The 22266-nt window shown below is 44.0% G+C and overlaps 1 protein-coding gene across 4 annotated transcripts in view; it reads left to right on the forward strand.

The window, feature by feature from the left end:
- The first annotated feature begins 6655 nt into the window (after positions 1-6655).
- The window catches only part of LOC131681307 (structural maintenance of chromosomes protein 3), a 324030-nt gene continuing 308419 nt past the window's right edge, over positions 6656-22266 (forward strand). For all 4 annotated transcript variants that reach the window (XR_009303916.1, XM_058962271.1, XM_058962083.1 and 1 more), the window contains exons 1-2: positions 6656-6793; positions 6851-6965. Coding sequence is in view for 3 of the 4 variants with exons in the window: in XM_058962271.1 (XP_058818254.1) it covers positions 6779-6793; positions 6851-6965 (130 nt within the window). In the remaining variant the exon portion in view is untranslated. The remainder of the gene's footprint in view (positions 6794-6850; positions 6966-22266) is intronic.

Genomic DNA, 22266 nt, shown 5'->3' on the forward strand with positions numbered 1-22266 from the left:
TAAGTAGTTTTAGAATAGGATTTCTATCTAGATTCCTATACTTTTATAAGGAAACCATAATGTGAAATGAATGTTATTTTATGTTTTTTTTTTAATTCAGAAATAATTCTATTGACAGTATTTTTCATTCTGGCGCGAATTTCATGAATGGGTGTTTTTTTACGCATTTTGTTGTAACAGTTCTGCGAAAAATAATGGGTGAAACATACCCAGGTTGACGTACAAGGTTTGTACTCATTTATGGGTACAAACGCTTTACCCATTTAATGGGTTATTCTACTTTTATTGAAAATGCGTATTTTTCTATGCATTAAGGCTAGTTTACAGTTCGGAAAACGTGTCACGGGATTTGGGTCCCTATGTATTTTAAATGGAGCTCGGGATTTCAAATCCCGTGACGGGAAATGAGTCTACACAAAAATGACAGTTTTCCTGAAGTGTAAACCCAACCGCGGGAAACATCACGGGATTTTAAAACTCTCCACACAGAAATCCGGCCGGGAACAATTCAACACAAATTGTTTCCGACGGGGAAAATAGTAGTTTTATAAGGTTTGCAATTCGCTGCAAGTTTGATAATGTTTGTATTTTTAAGAAGCAGCAGAGTTTTTGGTTTGACAGTTTGGCGAGATCTCGGCGGGAAATTTTCCCTGATCAAATCCCGACGCAAATCCCGTGCGAAATCCCGTGACCATTTCCCGAACTGTAAACTAGCCTTTAATGGGTACTCGATTTTATCAGTGTACACTGATAAAATCAAGTACACATTAAATGTCAAAAACTCTCCAAAGGAGATGTTGGCAGTGTAAATGCATCTGTTCATATCTCTAAATATTGTCAGATTGATTGTCAAAGTAAATTTGACACGAGATTTTGACGTTCAGATGCTTTTTAGTTAGGCAATCTATTAGACGTTTGTTTGACAATTCAGCGGTGGGTTCTGTCAACAAATCTACTCCTGCGAACAGAAAAAACTCGTCCGACAAACAACTTTCGTTAGTCCGAATTGTTTGATGTTAGATCAAATCAACGATATTGTCGGACGTCGCACCCCTCGGAGTAACGTCAGAATAAGTAAACAATAAATAATCAGCTGATCAGAAACGTCTCATAGATTGCCTAGTTGGGCAATGGTCCAACTAAAACCCGGTCAGCGTGGCAAGCAGAAAGTTAGCAAAAGTTGAGCAAAGCGAAATTGATGCTGGCAGAGTTTCTGCGAGCATTTTGCGCGATTTGTGCGAGAACTCTAGCAACGAATTCGCTCAAATGCAACAACCGTTTATGACAGAAGCGGTTAAACCAACCGATGCTGCTCACTTTTATCCAGAATCGAGCTAGAAATGTACGGCCAAGATCTCTGCACGCTTCCTACCACATCTTTGTCAGATGTTTTGCTCGATTCGTGATAAATTCTACCAGGTAGGAATTGCCAGGATTATGTCCGAGTTATGTCAGGATTTAGCTCGTTTCCTGTCTAGGGTTGCCACCTCGGAGACTCCAGTTTTCGGGAGCGATCTCCGGGCCTCCGGGTTTTATATCAATTTCACCAGGTAAAAACGAAAACGCTATAAGTTTACTATTGCTCTGGGTCAGATTTATTTTGTCCGACTAACCCTTCGTTGCAAGGTGACGAAGAGGATTTCACCAAACATTGCTAATTTCGTTCGCAAACCAATGAAAATGAAAAACAAATCAAATTTACTACAAATTAAGGAAAGTAATATTTCGCTATATGCTACAATTGATATTTTGCAACCCATTACGTCGCTTAAAATGGAGCTAAAGTTTTTTTTTGCTGGAAATGGGTCATTAAATGAAGAATAATATTCTATTTTTGTTTCAAAAACCCATAGAGCTCATTTTTCTAAATATATCAATATATGTGTTCATCTTTTAAAACTTCAGAATGATTTTTAATTGATTTTCTAAAAAAAATGTGAACACGTCCTCGTTTGACACTATCGATCTTCTTTGACAGTGAATTTAGCCACATGGGTTAGCATTTTTGACAGTTATCCCGGCAAAAGGCTAGGGATCAAGGTAGTTCAATGGAAGGTGTGGTCGTGATAATTCAATTTTGCAAAACTATTTTTATTTCCTATTTTAGGTACAAAAAAGTGAAAAAAGTTCGATTATGTATCTTTAACGTCAGCTGCATTGGAAAAAGTCAAAAACAGCATATGGCCTAATGACCCAATTTTACCAAATCACCTCACTGTTGGTGGTGCTTATCGACAGCTGCACCAAGGTATTGTCGATTTGTTCTAATTCAATTGGCTAGGTCAACATCAAACGAATTTTCCCGGTGTTGTTGCTACTCCTGCACCGACCCTTAACTCTTGGCTGGGGATGCGAGTTTTGCCCCTTTGTTGGGACCTCAGGTGATGAATATCCAATACCGCATAGTGCTACCCATGTGATGCCGCCCCCCTGCCTCCTTTGCTCTTCTTTTCTTGTTAGTTGTGAAGGAGAGCAATGCTCGTTCGAGTTATCCATCACAGCGAGAATAGTTGGGGCTCTGAGCACAATGTCTAGCAATAGCTTTGATTTCAAATTCTGTGTAGTTTCACTCATAATCCACCATCCCCCAAGTCAGTGAAAGTCTCCGGGTCAAAGCCACTCCAGAGGTGGCAACCCTATTACTGTCAAAATTTGCCAGAAAACGCGAGCGAAACCGAGTTCGCCCTAGCTCAACTAACCCGACAGGATACGCGCAGAAATCTGACAGGGCTGCCAAAGCAAGACTTACAGAAATCTAGCAGAGCGGTCTCTGCCAGAAAATTTGCTCACTGGGAAAGCGGTCCAGATAAAAAGTGTCCAACCAGCGATTCTCACCCGGATAGAATTTTACAATAGCATTTACCCTACAAACAATCATAAAACAATAAATATTATAGTTATTACTGTTTCAACATTGTGCGATGCAAAGTTTTCACAGCAGATTTACAATAAAATTTCATGTAACAATAAATTTTACTGTTAAGCAAAAAACTGATACGTTAAATTCACATTGAATTTTACTGTTCTCGAGAAAAAAATGAATGGAGAAAAATCGATTTTTTTAATCTTAAGGTACATAACCACCCCCTTTTTTTACTGTAAAAGTCTATTTTACATTGTAATTTACTGTAAAAACGTTAAAGTTTATTGTTTTTGTATTGTAGCATAACACTAAAACTCACTGTAATTTATTGTAAAATTACTGTACTGTCACAGTGAAAATTATGGTTTTGTTACTGTACATTTGTATTCGGGCATCTTTACGCAGAAAATATATCGACGAGAACATTTCAAATAGGCCGATAAACAAAACGTAAACAATTCCGGTTAATACTTACTTCAAATGGACACTAACATAGCTTTATACATACCCAGGTAACCAACAAGCATTAGTGTATGCAGTAAAGTAGCGTAAAATTTGCATTTCGGATGCTTCTTGCAGTATGCTGGCATTCGTTATGCATAACTGTTGTTAATCAGCATTTGAAAAACTGTTTAAAAACTTCTTGCCAGTAAGCAGCATTCTGAATGCACAACAGTAGTAAAAAAGCATTTTCATAGCACAGCAGTAATGTAGCCGTATATTTTGCCAAAAGCGACTTTTAAATAGCATTTAAAACGACTTAAGTGCTTATCAAGTAGCCGTTAAGGCGCATTCAGCTTGCTTATTGGTTACCTGGGTACCTTAAATAAGCCGATTCTAAAACCTGGCTGTTGGGGAAATAATGGATTATCGAAAAGGCACATAAGCAAAATAACTTGTTTTGCTTAAGGTCCCTTTCACTTCCCCTCAAAAATTAACGGCTCATAAACACCAAACAACAAAACGGAAAAAATTGTTTATGGGCCCTTTTCTTAATGAAAAAGACTATACTTGAAAAGGGAACAAAAACATCGCAATACCAAGAAAGGGATCAAAATAAACATCACATAATCATTTGCTGTAAACAAAAGGGCTCACTCGCACGCACTATAAGCTAACGTCTCGCCGAAAAGGGATTATGGGAGAGGGCACAAAACCAGTGCGATGTTTCAAAAGGGACCAAAACATTTATCTACAAAAAACGTTCAAAATACAATTTTTTTAATAAATCTGTTATATTATTCGGAAAAAATGGTTAATTTAACACGGCATTGAGTTGTTTGGTCCTTAAATCAAGCTCCTGTTCATAAATGGGAATATAAAGTACGAGTTAATTTTTCAGACGCCATTTTCTCAACATGAGCATATTGTATATAATGCCTTATGAAATGTTGACGTCGATATATAGGGGGCGCTACCTGCTTGAGGTGGATGATTTGCGAATGAACCGTCAAATCAGTAGAAAATTTTCAAAAGTTTACGCAATTTTTGCATTTTTTAAGAAAATTGGTCATATTTGCATAAAAAACTGAAAGTGAAGTGGAAGTAAACCAATTTCCTTCAAGACGGCAATTGGCGATTCTACGTTGAAACCGCTCACAGATAGCGCTGGAAGCAAAGTGTTGCTGATTTGATTCTGTTCTGTCATAGTGCATATATTTTCTGTCAACATTGGCAAAAAATAACTTTTAAGCACCAAATCACCGATCAATTTGTTGATAATTGTTTATGAAAATGATGGAAAACCATCATTTTATAAGATGATGAGTAAACATCTTGCGAAAAGGTTGTAAAACATAGTGGTTTCTAATATTATTCGCAGAGCTATATGTGTGCTGTTCCAAAATGTAATTTGTTGAGCATCGTAGCCGCCGCAACATTTCCAGTTCCTCCTAAGTTAAGCTAAACCTTCATGAGATGGTGTAAATTCATGCAACTCTCCGGATCACGCGAGGCAAGAATATATCTGGTTAATAGGAAAGTGTCAGCTTTGTATCATACACAGCCGATCCTTCTCTCTGATAGTCTTCACTGAATCTCCTACGTAGTCCAAAATATGAAGGAGTTTGACATTGGTACTGATTGGGTCTCGGTTTCAAGTTGGAACTTTATTTATGGAACGATTTTTGATAACCACAATAATACCCCGAATACATTTCAAAGAAATGTATGAGCCAAATAGTTGCAAATGGCTGTAATTTCAGAATAATTGCAAATAAAACTAAATTTCTTACTCGTTTCATTCATATTTTGGCAGTGGTAAGCTTTTTCCGAGAAGAAAATGAAGTTTTTGTTGTAGGCTACGACTCACTTGCGGGTGAAAAAAAGCAAACTGTATCACTTTACCAGTTCATGAGCTGAATCATAGGTGTCGCATGACTAATTTTGGTTTTGCCGCAAATCGCCAATAGATTTATTATGCAAAAGAGGGATATTGCAGCATATTTTTAAATCTTTCTTTCTTAATCGGTATAAAACCACTTCATACGAAGTTGTGTATACTCGAAATGAGAGCAAATTCTTGCCAAAAGTGAACTTATATTTGTTATGTTTTAATGGGTTGTTAAATCGGGCGGTTGTGAACCCTAACCTAGAAGTTTTCACATTTTCGAAGTTTTTTTTTATGTTTAACTTAAGCGTATCTATTAAAACCTATTATAATTAACTTCCAAATCGTTTTTCTTCCCCAAATGTTAGTAGTAAACGAAAGAGAAAAGTTTTTTCTTTCATAATCTGTTGTGAACTGTGTTCAGCTCTAGGGGCAGATCACTCTAAGAATGTATAACAAATTTGCATCAAATTGAAAGAAATGCATTCAATTTCCATTTTTGCATCAGCTTTGCACTGCCACGCAAAAAAGTTTGTTTAACAAACATCCTACGCTGATCCGCTTTGTTCGACGTTTTGTTAAATGTAGGGCTAGTCTTTCTGAAGGGTTTTGACGTCTTACACGTAACGCAAACAACATTGCACGCAACGCAAAAACATTGCACGCAACGCAAAATACATTATGAATTTCTATTTTGATGGAAATAAATGCATTTAATTTCGCTGATTTTTAAAAATGCATCACAAGTGATTTGCCCCTAGGTTCAGCTAGTAACGGTTTGTCCGGAATTTCCATTCAAAGTGGATTTTGACATCTGGCTTTTAGGCCGTAATCATATGTTTGTCGAGACCCAATTGGGTCATTAAATGAGAAAAAAACTCGTTTTTTATTACTTATATCGATAAAGCTGATTTTCGTGATTGCAACAATGTTTTTTTCCAGCTCAGGAAATGTGAAAATAAAATTAAAATTTAAAATAAAGAAATATGTTGACAGTCTGGATTTGACACTATAGGAAGGATTTGACATATCGAATTTCACAACAAATGATGCCCAGAAAAAATTAAGGCATGTTTTCTCGGTTTTCCCGCAGGGTTATTTTTGTTTGACAAAAACACCATCCATTGCATATAGTTTTTTTCATTTTGGGTGTTGTCCTGATAGACCAGATGTAAACAACCGCAGTTTTCCTATGTATAGTTGCCAAGTTTACATAAGATTTATTTTAAAAAACAAAAAAATCGTTTTTACGTATCACAAGAAATTTTTTTTTTGAAATAATTTTATATTATGTATATTGGACCTAAAATTTATCGAATGGAACAGAAAACTATATATGGCTTAATGACCCAATTGTCGTTTTATAATTAATATCGCAATATCTGACAACACTTCCAAGCATCCCTTCGGTTCATCTAGTTTCCAAGCATAACGTCTGCTGATGTCACTTTCGTCCAATCACGAGCAAGTTCAGAATTGGTTCAAAAAACAGGGGACAGAGCTGGCGGATCCTATCCTAGGACATAATAAACAACGCATTTCTTTCAATCCGCCGTGTATGGAAATCGACATACGCTTTTAGCAAAATGCACATCAAACAGGTAATTTGTGATTGTAAATTGATACGTATTACATTTAAACACCTCGATTAATTGCAGGTTATTATACAAGGCTTTAAAAGTTATCGCGAGCAGACCGTTGTAGAGCCATTTGACAAGCGTCATAATGTTGTCGTTGGGAGGAATGGATCGGGGAAAAGTAATTTTTTCTATGGTATGTTTTTCACTTCTTTTTATGATTGCGATTTAATTTAATACAATACGTTTGAAATTAGTATGGGAAAACCTACTTTTTGCATTTTCAATTCTACAGGTTACAATTCCTCCTGCAGTGTGCCAACAATTGAGGGGGTTATATACAAAGTTGTAGCGAAAAAGTGAGCAAAGTTAGTAACTGTTGTTTTTTTAGAGCGCTTTATGCATTTTTTTTGAAAAAGCAAATGACAGCTCGTTGGTAGTGCTATCGAAGTTCAAAAAACAGGTTGAATAAAAAAATATTGAAGGTTGGCGGAGTTATGGCCCATCCCCCGTAGCGAGTTTTTTTGGCAGATGTTTGCGATGAACGCACTTCAAGCAGTTTGGATGAAAAAGGAACCGTTCAAGTACACGAGAATGTGTACAAGCAATTAAAAAAAAAAAATGAAAATCGGATGAATAGTTTTTGCGATATCACGTTCACCGCAACGGTACTTTTCAAACAACTTAGTTCCGAGATAATTGCGTTTAAAGTTTTGTATCAACTTCATACGCCAAAGAACCAGCGCGCTGCGAACGGCTATTGTTTGAAATCTAGTGCTCCGATTTGAATGAAATTTCGCACATATATTTTTAAAAGTATGTACAGTCGTGATTCGCTGGTTGGGCCACAGCCTTGTCCAACTAACGAATTTGATTCGCTAGTTGGACCGACTGACAAATGGCAAAAACTCTCCAAAGGAGATGTTGGCAGTATAAATGCATCTGTTCATATCTCTAAATATTGTCAGATTGTCAAAGTAAATTTGACACGAGATTTTGACGTTCAGATGCTCTTTAGTTGAGCAATGGTCCAACTAGCGTAGGTCCAACTAAAAAGCGCTCCAGTTGAAAAGTGTCCAACCAGCGAATCACGACTGTACTTACAGAATATTCAACATTTCCCGATTTTTTCAGTTCTAACTTTGTATATAACCCCTTAAATAGAAGAATAGTCCAGAATACGCTGAACAACACTGCCAAAGGGGGTATGGTGTTAGAATGTCTCTAAAACAAGTTCTAGCTGTTCAAAGCTCGATAGATCGAATGAAATGCCAAAAATCATTTGACCAATGATATTTCATATAGAATACCAAAATAACAATGTTATTTTTATATGCTACAGTCGTGATTCGCTGGTTGGACACTTTTTAACTGGACCGCTTTTTAGTTGGACCATTGTTCAACTAAAAAGCATCCGAGCGTCAAAATCTCGTGTCAAATTTACTTTGACAATCAATCTGATAATATTTAGAGATAGAAACAGATGCATTTACACTGCCAACATCTCCTTTGGAGAGTTTTGGACATTTTTCAGTCGGTCCAACTAGCGAATAAAATTCGTTAGTTGGACAAGGCTGTGGCCCAACCAGCGAATCACGACTGTACAGTCGTGATTCGCTAGTTGGGCCACAGCCTTGTCCAACTAACGAATTTGATTCGCTAGTTGGACCGACTGACAAATGTCAAAAACTCTCCAAAGGATCCAAAGGAGAGGTTGGTAGTGTAAATGCATCTGTTCACATCTCTAAATATTGTCAGATTGATTGTCAAAGTAAATTTGACATGAGATTTTGACGTTCAGATGTTTTTTAGTTGGACAATGGTCCAACTAGCGGAGGTCCAACTAAAAAGTGGTCCAGTTAAAAAATGTCCAACCAGCGAATCACGACTGTATATGAAATATTATCATAATATTATGTTTTGAATTTACCACGTTGGTATGTTAGGATGAATTATTCTAAAGCTTAGCTCAATTTCGAGCTAGAAATAGAAAGCTTTTAAAATTACCTTTATAACGAGTAATACCGCACAGGCACATCTAAGGCAAAAGTGAACCTAAATTTGTTATGAAAAATGTATCAAAATTGAAGGAGTTATGCAATTGGTCCCACTGGCTAGCAATTTCATCATGTTTCTATGGATAATTATAATGGCAGGAGAATTTAAACAGAATATATTGCCGGTACTCCCATATCAGTCCCATATAAAAATCACCACGATAAGAAAAAGACGATTCAATAATTTTGTTTACTTTTCGTTTTACGGCTACGAATAATTGAAAATCTCGCTATTGATGCATAGAATAGTTGAATTACTACATAAATATTTCTGTGTTACATAAATTACATCAAAAATTTTGTTCTTCAGGTGAAAACCGCTGAAAAAAGCTAAAGGACTCCTATGCGAGTACTTTTGTTGACTAACGCTAATGTACTCGCATAACAGTCTCATCTACTTCTCACGCTAGTTTTGCTTTTCGAACGTACCCAGTTAAGCTCAGCCGGAAACGGACTGGAATTTTGGCTGCTTCCAGTTCGTATAGGAGTAATCCATTTAAAAACATACCGTCAGTCCACAGACGGCACGGAAAAGCTTTTTTTATGCTGGTTTGAGGAGATTTGCTGGCCAAACTCCAAGATTTTTACCTGCTAAATCCTCCTGCTCGTAGGAGGTACACCCCTTTTGGTGATAATTTTTGTCGGTAAGTATTGTGGTCCAAGTTTAACATTGTAAGACTCGAGTGCATTCGACAACTTCATGTTTCTACGGTACACCATTTGTCCCTCGTTGAACGGCTTGGCAAAATCGCGATGCCTTAAGTTGTGCTGGTGTCGAATGCCCTCGCTTGCCTTTGCCAAACTTTTGACCACAATCTTCCGAATTTTGTCTAACTGTAGGTGTCTTGTTTCTAGCTCACCCTCACCGGAAATCCTGCTGAAGTCATCGGCAGAAGCCATTTCACACCCGTGTATAATGAAATGAGGACTAAACCCAGTGGAGGAATGAACGGTAGTATTTAGGATGCGCTCCACACATCGGTGATGTGGGCATCCCAGGTGCGCTGCTCGGTTCGAGCATATGCACGGATTGCGGTGTTTATCGAGCGATTTGTTCGCTCCACTGGATTAGCCTGTGAATGATAGTGGGAGTTCAGCCAATGTTTGATATTGGTTTCTTTTATGAATTGACTGAACTCTTTCGAGGTGAAAGTGGAGGCATTGTCGCTCAGCAGAATTTCCGGGCTGCCATGGCGATTAAACCACTGTTCGCGCAGTATCGTACAGAGTTGTTGTGCTAGTGATTTAGCGAACGAAGGGTTAACATGACGTACTTGCTGAAGACGTCTAGGACGACAAGCAAGTGTTGGTTGCCACGTTTGCTTTTTGGAAGAGGACCAATGTAGTCCACAGAAACCATTCGCCATGGTGCATTAGTCGCACGCGACTGACCCATTTCGGGCTGGACTGGGACCAAAGGAGCTTTGATTTCCTTGCACGTCCCACATTCTCGAATAAACTTTCGTACTTCCGATCCCATACGAGGCCAGTAATATCGCAACTGCACTTCGTGGATCGTTTTATCGTATCCCACGTGAAGCAAATTTTCGTGGGTACGCTGGATCAAATATTGACGGAACTCGGGTGCTGGGACGAGTTTCCAACTAAACCGCGAGTCGCACGGAACACCTTTCGAGTTGACGTACTTGAAAAGTTGATCATTTTCTACTTTGAAGTCGGCATAGTCGTCGGGATTTTGGATAACTTTGGACTTCATGGAACAGTACCAGTCTGAGGTGAACAAAGCTGAAACGGCTGCTACGGCCCGGGATAACGCATCTGGAACGACATTGTCCTTGCCTTTCCGGTGTTCAATAGACATGTCGTAGAGTTGCAATTCTAAACTCCAACGACTCAAACTGGTTTTCCATTTAGTCTTCAGTATCCACGTAATCGCTGACGAATCAGTGACCAGTCGAAAATGACCACCTTCCAAGTAACCTCGGAAGTGTTCAACCGCCATTATCACCGCCAGACCTTCCTTCTCAGTTGCATGATAGTTGCTTTGGAGAGTGGTCAGTTTGTGCGAAATGTAAGCAACTACTTTCTCACCCTCGGGATACTCCTGCACCAGAACAGCAGCGACTGCTACGCCACTAGCGTCTATCTGAAGGATGAACTCTTTGGAGAAGTCTGGTGGGACTAAAACTGTAGGAGTGACTAGAAGTTCCTTAATTTTAAGGAACGCGAGTTCTGCCTCGGAGTTCCAAACTAAGCTCTTGGTTTTCGTTTTGAGCAGATCGCTCAAGGGAGCAGTGACCTCACTGAACCGATCAATGAAGCGGCGGTAATAACCGCACATACCGAGGAAACGACGAAGTTTCGTCACGGTAACCGGTCTCTCATAGTCGAGAATCGGTTGAATTTTGTCAGGGTTGACCTTGAGTCCGTCCTGATTTAACAAATAACCAAGAAACTTAAGCTCGGGGACTCCAAAACGGGATTTTTCCAAATTGATGGTTAGGTTGGTTTCCATTTGCCTCGTCCTAGAACCATCTCCATCAGTCGCGCCAGAGTAGCGGGGCTGTTGACGAGACCAAATGGTAGACGAGTAAATTGGAACATACCCCTGAAATACCCACAAGAACTCCCCCGCCAGACTTCTTTTGAGATTCGTGAAGATTTCGATCGTCTCTGAATACATTAAAGCCACTGCCGAAAATTTCTTCACTTTTTACGCTATCGTCCCAGCTAGTTTCAGTTCCTAATATAACCAAAAATGACGAACCTAATATACGTTTATGAATTTCTGCCATTTTGGCTGGACTTTTCATCCTATTAAAATTTTGACAATACATTAATAATTCTGTCGCAGTCTTTTTTGTATTGGAAAGTCTACCATCATTATCAAATTCTTGGAAAACACTGTGCTCAACAGCAAACTCGTCTTTTTCTTCTTCTAAGGAAAGTGTCGAAACTACCGAAAACACGAATGTTGAAAGCGGCATGCCTCACACTGTGATGATGATGGCGAACATTCCGTATTTACTGCATTTAATTGATGCGATGATCTTGATGTATCACGTGCTGGGTAGGGATTCAAAATCTCACCTCGTGTAAATTGAATCGATGGAATATAATTTGTAGATAGGCCGGAAAAACGATCCTTGGCTGCTGCAAGAAGCACTCTATCCGGTGGTAGAAGATTCGTGTTGCAGCTATGATTGGGATGACGGTTTTGGTTATGACTGGAGCTACTGGCACGACTAAAGAAGTTGCGATTGGAAAAATTGGCCGGCGGGCCATAATAACGATCGTTTATTGTTGCAGGGGGTCTCCGATCAGGTGGAAAAATATTGTTGTTGTTGTTGTTTTTAATATTAGTATTCCGGTTTCTAAATATTTGTTTCTTTTTACGCCTTCTAGCCTTATCCGCCTGTTTTTGTTGATTCAATCGATTTATTTCTCGCGCATCGTACTCAGTCCAGTCAGCTTTCCATACTTTTTTCGTGCCCAAGAAACGCCATCCTGAGTTAATAGCGTTATTTAGTTCAATTTCCAAACTGGGGCGTGAGTCATTCGGCGATAGCAATTGCGCGGTCTTATTGTTCGCATATACATATGCTGACATCGATTTAACCTCGTTGAGAATTTCTGGCAGCAACGTTGATTCATGTGACGACCGTAGTTGCCTGGTGCTTTTGTTTTCGTTGAGGGCAACTGAGACCGACTTCAACTCGTCGAGAATCTCGTATCCTAGGGTGGAATTTGGAGGATTGCTGTTGGCTGTGTCTAAAGACAGCTGACTAAGCTGACTTATTTCCGCGTTCATGTCACGCAAATCAGCGGATAATTCCGAAGTAACCGTTTTTAACGATTCGTATACACTATCTGATGTTGACTTAATTGCTGTGTCAAGCAGAGAGGTAACGTGGTTTTTTATTGCAATAACACTGCCGGCTAAACTACTATTTTTGTTGATTGCAATCAATTCTTGTTTCACAGTAGTGAGAAGTATTTCTAGGCCTTCGAGTGCCTCATGTACTAGGTCCGGCTTGTTTTGCTGAAATGTTAGTTGATGAATCACTTCAGTATTCTCCCGTATTTGTTTTTCCAGAAGTTTTTGCTGCTCGGCGAGTCCGTTGAAAGCAATTTTCCCATGTAGTAGTTCCTGACACGAGTCGCAGCATGGCAGTATGTACGAGTTGACATCAACCAATCTCCTGTCCTTTCTCCTTAGTGATCCCCGCTGCACGGTAACGCCAATGCAAGCTGCATGATACTTCCTTGGGCATCCAACACACGTCCACAGAATCGAATCCGCAGAGGCGTCCAAGGCACAAATTTCGCAGTTCATTTTATTATCGTTCGCACTTTTTTTAAAATCGGTCACTTAAAACAAAACAAACTTTAGCACGCGGCGCGCGGTCAAATTGAAACAAAACAAACTTTAGCACGAGGCGCTTGGTGAAATTAAAATTAAACAAACTTTAGCGCGCGATACCGGGAGCGAATGCAAAACACGTCCACACTTATTGACGACTAAATATCAAAATGACGACTATCCTTGGCCAGAGGTACCTGTAGAAAGGCCTCCTTCAAGTCTATGGTAGACAGGTACTTCGCCTTGGATAAGACGCCCAATATTCGCCCAGGGGGGGGGGGGGGGGGGGTAGGCAGAGGGTATGCATCCCGTACCGTACGCTCATTGAGAGGCCTAGCGTCTAGACAAAGGCGAATAGAGTCGTCTGGTTTCGTGACCGCAACAATATTAAGCGATCAATCCGAACCAGACTCCTCGATAATTCCCATAGACCGCCATCGGTCAACTTCTTCCCAGACCTTAGACAGTTTCTTTGGGCTCATGTGATAAGGATATCGGCAAACGCGTGCCGCACCTTGGAATTCATCTTTGATGACAATCCTGTGCTCTGTGAATGAGGTTGGGTTTAGCTTTCCGGGCTCTACTGCCTGGAAACACTTCTTTACTTCTTCTACGCGCGCCAACTGTTCCGAAGTGAGTATCGACTCACGCGGTACTTCATCTTCTTCATCGTCTTCTGATTCCTGACCTGAGTTCAACAGAGCACAGTTTTGTATCTGAGGAGAAATCCCAAAGGCGCGCCAAAAGTCCATAGCTAGAATGGAATTGACGGTCGGATGCTCTAGTATAAGACTCCGCTAGCGAATGACGGATCTCAATAGTGGCATGTCTGTAATAATATACGTACATGGAACTATTGAGAACCAGAGCTACAGGTCCAAAGCCCTGGTAAAGGAGGATGGTTGTGATGATCTGGGCCGAGGTCACCACGTAAAGCAAGGTAGGTCATAACCCCAATTCCAAGGCGTGAAGCGACCCGTGCCGAGGGATGAGTGATCGAGGGGGTGAAAAAGATGCTCGATCGTTAACGGAGCCTGTGGGGTACCTGGGCAACCCCCACAGTAAGCGTCCCTTACCACGTTAATGCGGAGCTCTGGCGTGGCGGACATCTATTCTCGCGCTACTCGTGGGATTAAACATGAAGTCAACAAAAAATAAAAATAAACAGTCGGAGGTGCCAAACCCCTTCGCTAGAGGTGGTTTGGCGAGGTCTCCCCCCCCCGTGGGGAGAGTAGTGGAGCGATGAGTGCTGCATCTGAAAGCACCAGTGACCCCCCAGCAGCGGTAGGAAATAGCCCTACCAACGCACCGGACGGGCCATCATCGGCGATGCGCAAAGTGGTGGAGCAGCTCGATGCAATAATCGAGTACACTAGCGCAAAGCAAAACAAGCAAGGAGTTAAAACAGAGTCTCCTGGAACTCCGAAAAACTGTTCGTGTCGCAAGACAGAAACAGCAGGCTTATGCCAGGAGAGTGGAATGTCGGGAGAAGTCCGACAGACCCAGACAGTGGCCTCCAAGAGGGAGGGAAAAGAGAAGGTCGATACGGGCACTCAGACAGTGGCCTTCACCTTCTATGAAGCAGCCACGTCGCTCGAAGCGGCGGCCGAGTTCCCCTCGAAGGGAAAAGGCAAGGGCAATCGCAAGACGGCGTCGAACGCGAAGCGCCCTAGGAAGTCGCCAGGCGAGGGTGCAAAAAGCGACACCACACGGCGTGCAACCGTTAAGGTCAAACGCCGTCTGGGCGAGGTTAGCGAGGGCGAGAGTGACCTCGATGAGCAGAGCGTTGGTACCAGCAACCCGGCGCGACCGGGGCAGGGGAGCCCAAACCCCTGGACACTGGTCACCATGAAGAAGCCGGCACCAACACCGGAGGTACCGCGGCCCGCGAAGAAGGCCAAGGACAGAGGCGAGGCCTTGTGGTTGAAAACCGACAAGGACAAATATGCCGATGTCCTAAAGTCGATGAAGGCGGCCGAAAGCCTTTCGGCCCTTGGGCAAGATGTGCGTAGCGTGAGACGCACCAACACGGTAGAAATGCTTCTGGTGCTGAAGCGAGGCGCACCATCTAGTGCGGTATACAAGGCCTTGGCCCAAGAGGTCCTTGGTGAAGGCGCCCAAGTCAGGTCGCTAGGGGCGGAAATGACTCTCCAGTGCAAGCATCTGGACGAGTTCACGACCGCAGAAGACGTCGTCGCAGCCGTTAAGGAACATTGCGACGTCACAATCGAGCGGGCCTCTGTGCGATTGAGAGATGGACCCTCTGGCACCCAAGTAGCCTACCTCAGGCTACTGAAGGCGGATGCCAGAAAGGTAACCGAGAAAGGGAAGCTGAAGATCGGCTGGTCGGTATGCCCTATTAGCATACCCCAGCCGCCTTCAGTGGATAGGTGCTATCGGTGCCTTGAGTCCGGCCACAAAGCCTACGAGTGCAAGGGCATAGATAGGAGCAAACTATGTCGTCGCTGCGGCGAGGAGGGACATAAAGAGCGGGGTTGCACTAAGGCACACAAGTGCCTTGTCTGCACCGCTAAGAAGCAAGCCCATAAACATGCTATGGGCGGACCTTCGTGTCCCTTCGGTGAGTTAAATAAGAAGAAGCCGTGAACGTCACACAGCTAAATCTTAACCATTGTGCAGCAGCCCAACAGCTGCTGTGGCAGTCGGTCTCGGAGTCGAGGACAGATGTCGCCCTCTTATCAGACCCGTACCGCATCCCTACCGGCAACGGCAATTGGGTGTCGGACGGGTCTGGAATGGTGGCAATCTGTACAACGGGACGGTTCCCGGTTCAAGAGGTAATACACCCCTCCGCCGAGGGTGTGGCGATTGCCAAGATCAATGGTGTGTTCTATTCCAGCTGCTACGCCCCACCAAGGTGGCCAATAGAACAGTTCAACCAGATGATCGATAGGCTCTCGTCGGACCTAGTGGGCCGGAAACCGGTAGTCATAGCGGGAGACTTTAACGCTTGGGCAGTGGAGTGGGGCATCCGCTGTACAAATAGCAGGGGTCAAGCGCTAATGGAGGCGCTTGCGAAACTCGATACTGTGCTAGCTAATAATGGCTCCGCTAGTACATTCCGTAGAAACGGACTGGAGGCGTGGATTGACCTAACATTTGCCAGCCCGAGTCTGGCTCCAGGCATGGAATGGAGGGTAGACGAAGGCTACACCCATAGCGATCATTTAGCAATCCGCTTTAAGATCAACTATGGTGTGCAGCATCCGAGGGCGGGAGATCCCTGTCAGGTACGCGGGTGGAAGTCCAATCACTTCGACAGCGAAGCTTTCACCGCGGCCCTGGGACTGGAGGCCAACACCGACAGTCTAAGCGGTAATGCGCTGGTAGCTGTTCTATCACGCGCGTGCGACGCCACTATGCCGAGAAAAACACTGCCAAGAAACGGTAGATGCCCGGTATACTGGTGGAGTGCCGAGATTGTAGCTCTACGGTCAGCCTGCCTCAGAGCTAGACGTAGGATGCAAAGAGCTCGCACCGAGGATGCAAGAGAGAACCGCCGTGAAGTGTTTCGAGCTGCGAAATTGGCCCTTAACAAGGCTATTAAAAGCAGCAAGAGAGCGTGTTTCGACAACCTGTGTGAGAGTGCCAACGCGAATCCGTGGGGTGACGCCTACCGGATTGTGATGGCCAAGACCACCCCCAGAACGGTCTCCGGACCGGTTGGCAACGATTATCGAAGTACTCTTCCCGTCTCGAGCTACAAGCCCCTGGCCACCTGCACTACGAGACAGTGCGGGCACGGCCGAAATGGTGGCTCCAGTGACGAATGAAGAACTACTCGCAGTTGCTAAATCTCTAGCAATGAACAAAGCTCCAGGGCCGGATGGAGTTCCAAACAACGCTCTCAAGGCAGCGATCATAGCGAACCCGAACATGTTCAGGCTAGCTATGCAGAGATGCCTTGACGAGCGCCGTTTCCCCGATAGATGGAAAAGGCAGAAATTGGTGCTGTTACCGAAGCCCGGGAAGCCGCCAGGCGACCCATCGGCGTACAGACCAATCTGTCTGATCGACACGACTGGCAAACTGCTTAAGACGATCATCCTCAACAGGCTAACCCCGTACGCGGAAGGTACGGACGGTCTGTCAAGCAACCAGATTGGCTTTCGGAAAGGTAAGTCCACAGTGGACGCTCTCAACTCAGTGATAAATACTGCCGAGATAGCGATCCAACGAAAAAGGCGAGGTATTCGATACTGTGCGTTAGTGACACTCGACGTGAAGAACGCATTCAACAGCGCAAGCTGGGATGCCATCGCGCTCTCGTTACACTGGCTTAGCCTACCGGTGGGTCTGTACCGGATCTTGGAAAGTTACTTCCAGAACCGCGTACTGCTATACGAGACCGATGCCGGTCAGAAAAGGGTTTCGATTACCGCCGGAGTCCCGCAGGGCTCGATCCTAGGCCCGGTGCTATGGAACCTCATGTATGACGGGGTTCTGAGACTGAAGTTCCCTCCTGGGGTCAAGATCGTCGGCTTTGCTGACGACGTAACCTTGGAGGTCTACGGGGAGTCAATTCCTGAGGTAGAACTAACCGCGGAACACGCGATCAGCACGGTGGAGGAATGGATGAGCGCGAGAGGCCTGGAGCTCGCTCATCATAAGACGGAGGTAGTTATCGTCAACAACCGCAAGTCGGCACAACATGCAGTTATCCATGTGGGAGAAGTCGCGATCACTTCACAGCGAAGTCTGAAGTCTCTCGGAGTCATTATAGACGACAAGCTGACCTTCGGCAGCCATGTCGACTATACATGCAAGAGAGCGTCGACTGCTGTTGCGGCTCTATCGAGAATGATGTCCAACAGCTCAAAGGTGTGCGCCAGTAGACGTAGGTTACTGGCAGGCGTTGCCGTATCTATCCTCAGGTACGGCGGCCCGTCATGGTCAAGAGCAATGAGGGTAACCAGTTACCTACAGAAACTGGAGAGCACCTACCGCGTGATGTGCCTCAGAGTGATATCTGCCTACCGCACGGTATCACACGATGCATCCTGCGTGATAGCGAGCATGATGCCAGTCGGGCTGGTCATTCGGGAAGATGAGGAGTGCTTTGAGCTACGTGGAAATAGGGGAGCCCGCGAGCGCACCAGGGTGACCTCGGTCGCCAGATGGCAGCGTGAGTGGGACAACTCCTCGAAAGGTAGGTGGACCCACCGGCTGATACCTAGCATATCGAGCTGGGTGGGAAGACCCCATGGGGAAGTTCACTTCCACCTGACACAATTCCTGTCAGGCCATGGCTGTTTCCGACAGTACCTCCACAGGTTCGGGCACGCGGAGGTCCCAGTCTGCCCGGACTGCCCAGGTGTAGACGAAACTGCCGAACACATACTGTTCGTATGTCATCGGTTCGACGTCGAAAGAAGAGCAATGCTTGACGTCTGTGGCTGGGACACAACCCCTGATACCCTTATTCAGCGGATGTGTCAATCGGTGGAGAAGTGGAACGCAGTCTCGGCTGCTACCATCCAGATTGCCAGTAGGCTACAGGTAATCTAGCGAACCGAGCAACAGACGACAGGCACGGCTAACTAGTGATTGGTTAGCTGGAGCGAAAAAGGCCAAGCGCAAAAAAAGGGCGTTAATGGTCTGTTCATGCCGAGGCAGGTTTGGCGCAGCGAATGGCAACCGCGTAAGGGGTAAACCCAGCCACCCCGAAGCAAGTGAGTGTATAGGCGTATAAGTGGACTGCCTCATGCCAAGACGGGAGGGTCGTAGCGTAGTATGTTGGGACTTAGCTATCGATACCTCATGGCGTGGCAGAGGAGTGAAAGGGTGAGCATCCAAGTCAGTCTCACACGGCATGTTAAGGGTGAGCACAAAAGTCAGCCTCACATGGTATGGTAGCACAAAAGTCAGCCTAGCAAGGAATGAAAAAGGTGAGCACACAAGTCAGCCTCGCATGGTATGTCAGAAGTGGGGCCTAAGAAAAATGTCCCACATGGGATGGCAGGGGGAGTGACAACGATTGAGAGTCAATCAGGTGATAGGGTGAGCACCCAAGTCAGCCTCACATGGTATGGGTGGGGCGAGCACAAAAGTAAGCCTAGCAAGGAATGAGTAAGGTGAGCACACCAGTCAGCCTCGCAAGGAACGAAAAAGGTGAGCACAAAAGTCAGCCTCATGTGGGAGTGTTTGAGAGTGAATCAAAGTGCGATTGAGAGAGCACCCAGGTAAGCCTCATACAGGACGTATGAACGCGCGAGTGAGAGTGAATGAGTACATTTAGTACAGCCATCCCCCAGAAGTAATACCGAGAGGTAGTTCCTGGGAGGAATGATGGCGGAGCCCAATGGAGTTTAGTCGGTATTAATGGCTGGTCACCATTCGAGCCCGACACGCCCCCAGTGCACCCCGTGTGGTAGATTGGACCCTACCAATAGCACGTGTACTGGGCTAGGACGTAAAGGTCTTCTCCATTGTAAAAAAAAGAGTGTATAGGACCTTTGTCAAATTTTGAAAAGTATACGGGAGATACGCTTGTCCAATGATTGGTAAGGATTGACCATTGGCAGAACGTAGTTAGAATGGTCGTTCCAAACTTTCCAAGGGACTTTTCGAAAACTTTCGGTATAACTTTTTAGTCATAATCGTGGCGTTACTACCACTGTCGAGCAAGGCTTTGAATGATTTTCCGTGCACTGCGACAATTGCAAATGGACAGTTTCGACAGACAACGAATTATCATAGTCCTCATCACGAGCCGGTCGAAAACTGTCATAAATCTGAAGATTAATGAGTTGTTCTTTGGAGCGCTGCTTTTCTGCCAACTGCGACTTCAGTTGGTTCTGATCCCGTTTTTAGGCAGTAAGGGCAACGAGAAACATCAAAACCTTTAAACGCACACACGATGCAGAAGACCCGCTTTGGTTTCCGACATTCCTCATGTTCGTGTCCTTTGTCTCCACAAATAGCAGCGGCCGAGCACGGGAGGACGATGCTTTTCCACCAAATACTCCAGACACATTATAGGTTTCAGCGGTGGTTCTAGGGGTTGTTGATTGTTTCACTCGAGATTCTTTCCATCCTGAATCCCTTGATGTTTCTTTTTCTGGTTTTCAGGAGGCTTGCTTGAACCAAGAACTGCCGGTTGGGAATTCTTGTTCCAAAACGTTTTGGATTTTGCGTTGCCGTTATTCTGTCCACCTCCCTTTTGGTTTTGATTATTTTGTTTTTGTTTGTTTTGTTGTGGATTATCAGAACAACCAGCAACTTCCCGAGAAGAACCGAAAACTTTTTGATAAATCGGCATCTTGGAGGCGTCGATCGATTTACCAAGATTCATCAATTCTGAAAGCGTCTTCACTGGCTTGAGGATTAGTATTTGTTTATAGTCGGTTTTCAGGTTCCGCTTGAGCACGTCGAGTTTTTCGCTCGATGCCATTGGAACCGTCATAGCACGAAATATTTTCTCCATTTCCAGGAAATATTCCTGGAAAGTTCGTTACGCATCTGCCGGCGCTGGAGAGCCTTCATCTTAAGCGTAGCATCAAGTTCAGGATGTACAAAATTTACGTTGAGCTCGCATACAAGATGGTTCCAGTTAAACAACCGGTTTTGCGCACGCATAGCCTGATATCAGGTCAAAGCATTGCCAGTGAACAAATGCATCGCAGAATTGAAAAGTTCGTCTTCGCACATTTGTTCACACGCAGCGTAACTCGCTACGGTTCCTTCATCAGTTCCAGCATACTTCCGAATTTTCCAATCAGCGTCGCGTTGCGTGTTTCGCGAGTAATTCCTTGGGGCAGCCATCGATCCGTTTCCCGCGTTGGTAGATATAGAAAAGTTCGGATAGGATGGTCCCGCCCGCTGTTAGGTCCATTCAGGAACGTAAGGCTGGTTCTGAGTATGGTACGGGGCTGTGAATTCAGTATTCTGTTTCGGTTTCTCGATTGGAAGTGATGGACATAGATTTTGTTGACCCGAGAATCCTCGTTTCAACACAAATCGATGGGGACTGGGCGCCAGTGTTGGGTTAGGAATCTCTGGTAGGTCAAGTGAATCGGGTACGTCCATCAAACGCAAATCTTACAGATCGGTCTGCAGCGTCTCAGTAGCTTTTGAAAAAGCATCAGACCTCTGAGACGCTAGGGCTTTATTATCGTCGGATTGCTGTCGCAATTATCGAATCTCGTCCCTCATCTCGCACAAGACACGCAACAGATCGTCTCCTACGAGCTGTTTGGAAAGAGATCCTTCGTTATCGGAAGAATTGGATCCTGTGGAATTGCAGGTACGTCTGTACTCAACAAATCTAAAATTTCTCCATCCTCCCCTTGTTGGTTGTCTGGAGGAAACACTGCCTGTTCGTCACTGAAATGACTGTCATAAATTGCCAGAGCTTCCTCCAACAACCCTGAAATTTTCTGATTGACCTCCCCTGCCGCATAATTTCGGATAACCTGGAGCCTAGACCCCAAACGAAGCAACCGTTATCGGTAAATCTTCTTGTTTGGGCACCGGTACTGGAGATCTTCCTTGATTGTTAGTAATTTACCAAGGCAGATCTCCTTTTCTTCACCCACGTCACCCCGAAAATTACGAACTAATTCCCTCCGAGACGACCGCTCATGCGACAAAATAGATAAAAATGCTTCGAGATAGCAACTCAAAATCCAGCTCATCGAAATGTAAATAATCGACGCGCATGAACACACACGCCTGGTTGAATTTTTCCAACGCCATCATAAGTTGCGCTATATTGGAAGAAATCACCAAGACACAAAGCATGTAAGTACTGGTACGGTAAAATTTCTGATTTTTCGCCCACTAACGATTCCTTTAAAATTTCAGGAAATCAAGCTGTTCCAAAAATGTCTCAAACCGGATTGAGAATTCAAGGCGATTGGCCACCGCAACCGTATAAATGACAACAACTATAACATCACTGCTGTACTAAGTCGCGCTTATCAACAGAGTTGAATGTTTTACATTTCTTATAAAAGAAAAGTATAGAATTCGCTCAAACTTTCAAGATTTTTTTCGAGGCCCGGAGGGCCGAGTCTTATATACCAATCGGCTCAGCTCGACGATTTGGGACAATGTCTCTGTGTGTGTGTGTGTGTGTGTGTGTGTGTGTGTGT

Source organism: Topomyia yanbarensis, chromosome 1, assembly GCF_030247195.1.
Source record: "Topomyia yanbarensis strain Yona2022 chromosome 1, ASM3024719v1, whole genome shotgun sequence".
NCBI lineage: Eukaryota > Metazoa > Arthropoda > Insecta > Diptera > Culicidae > Topomyia > Topomyia yanbarensis.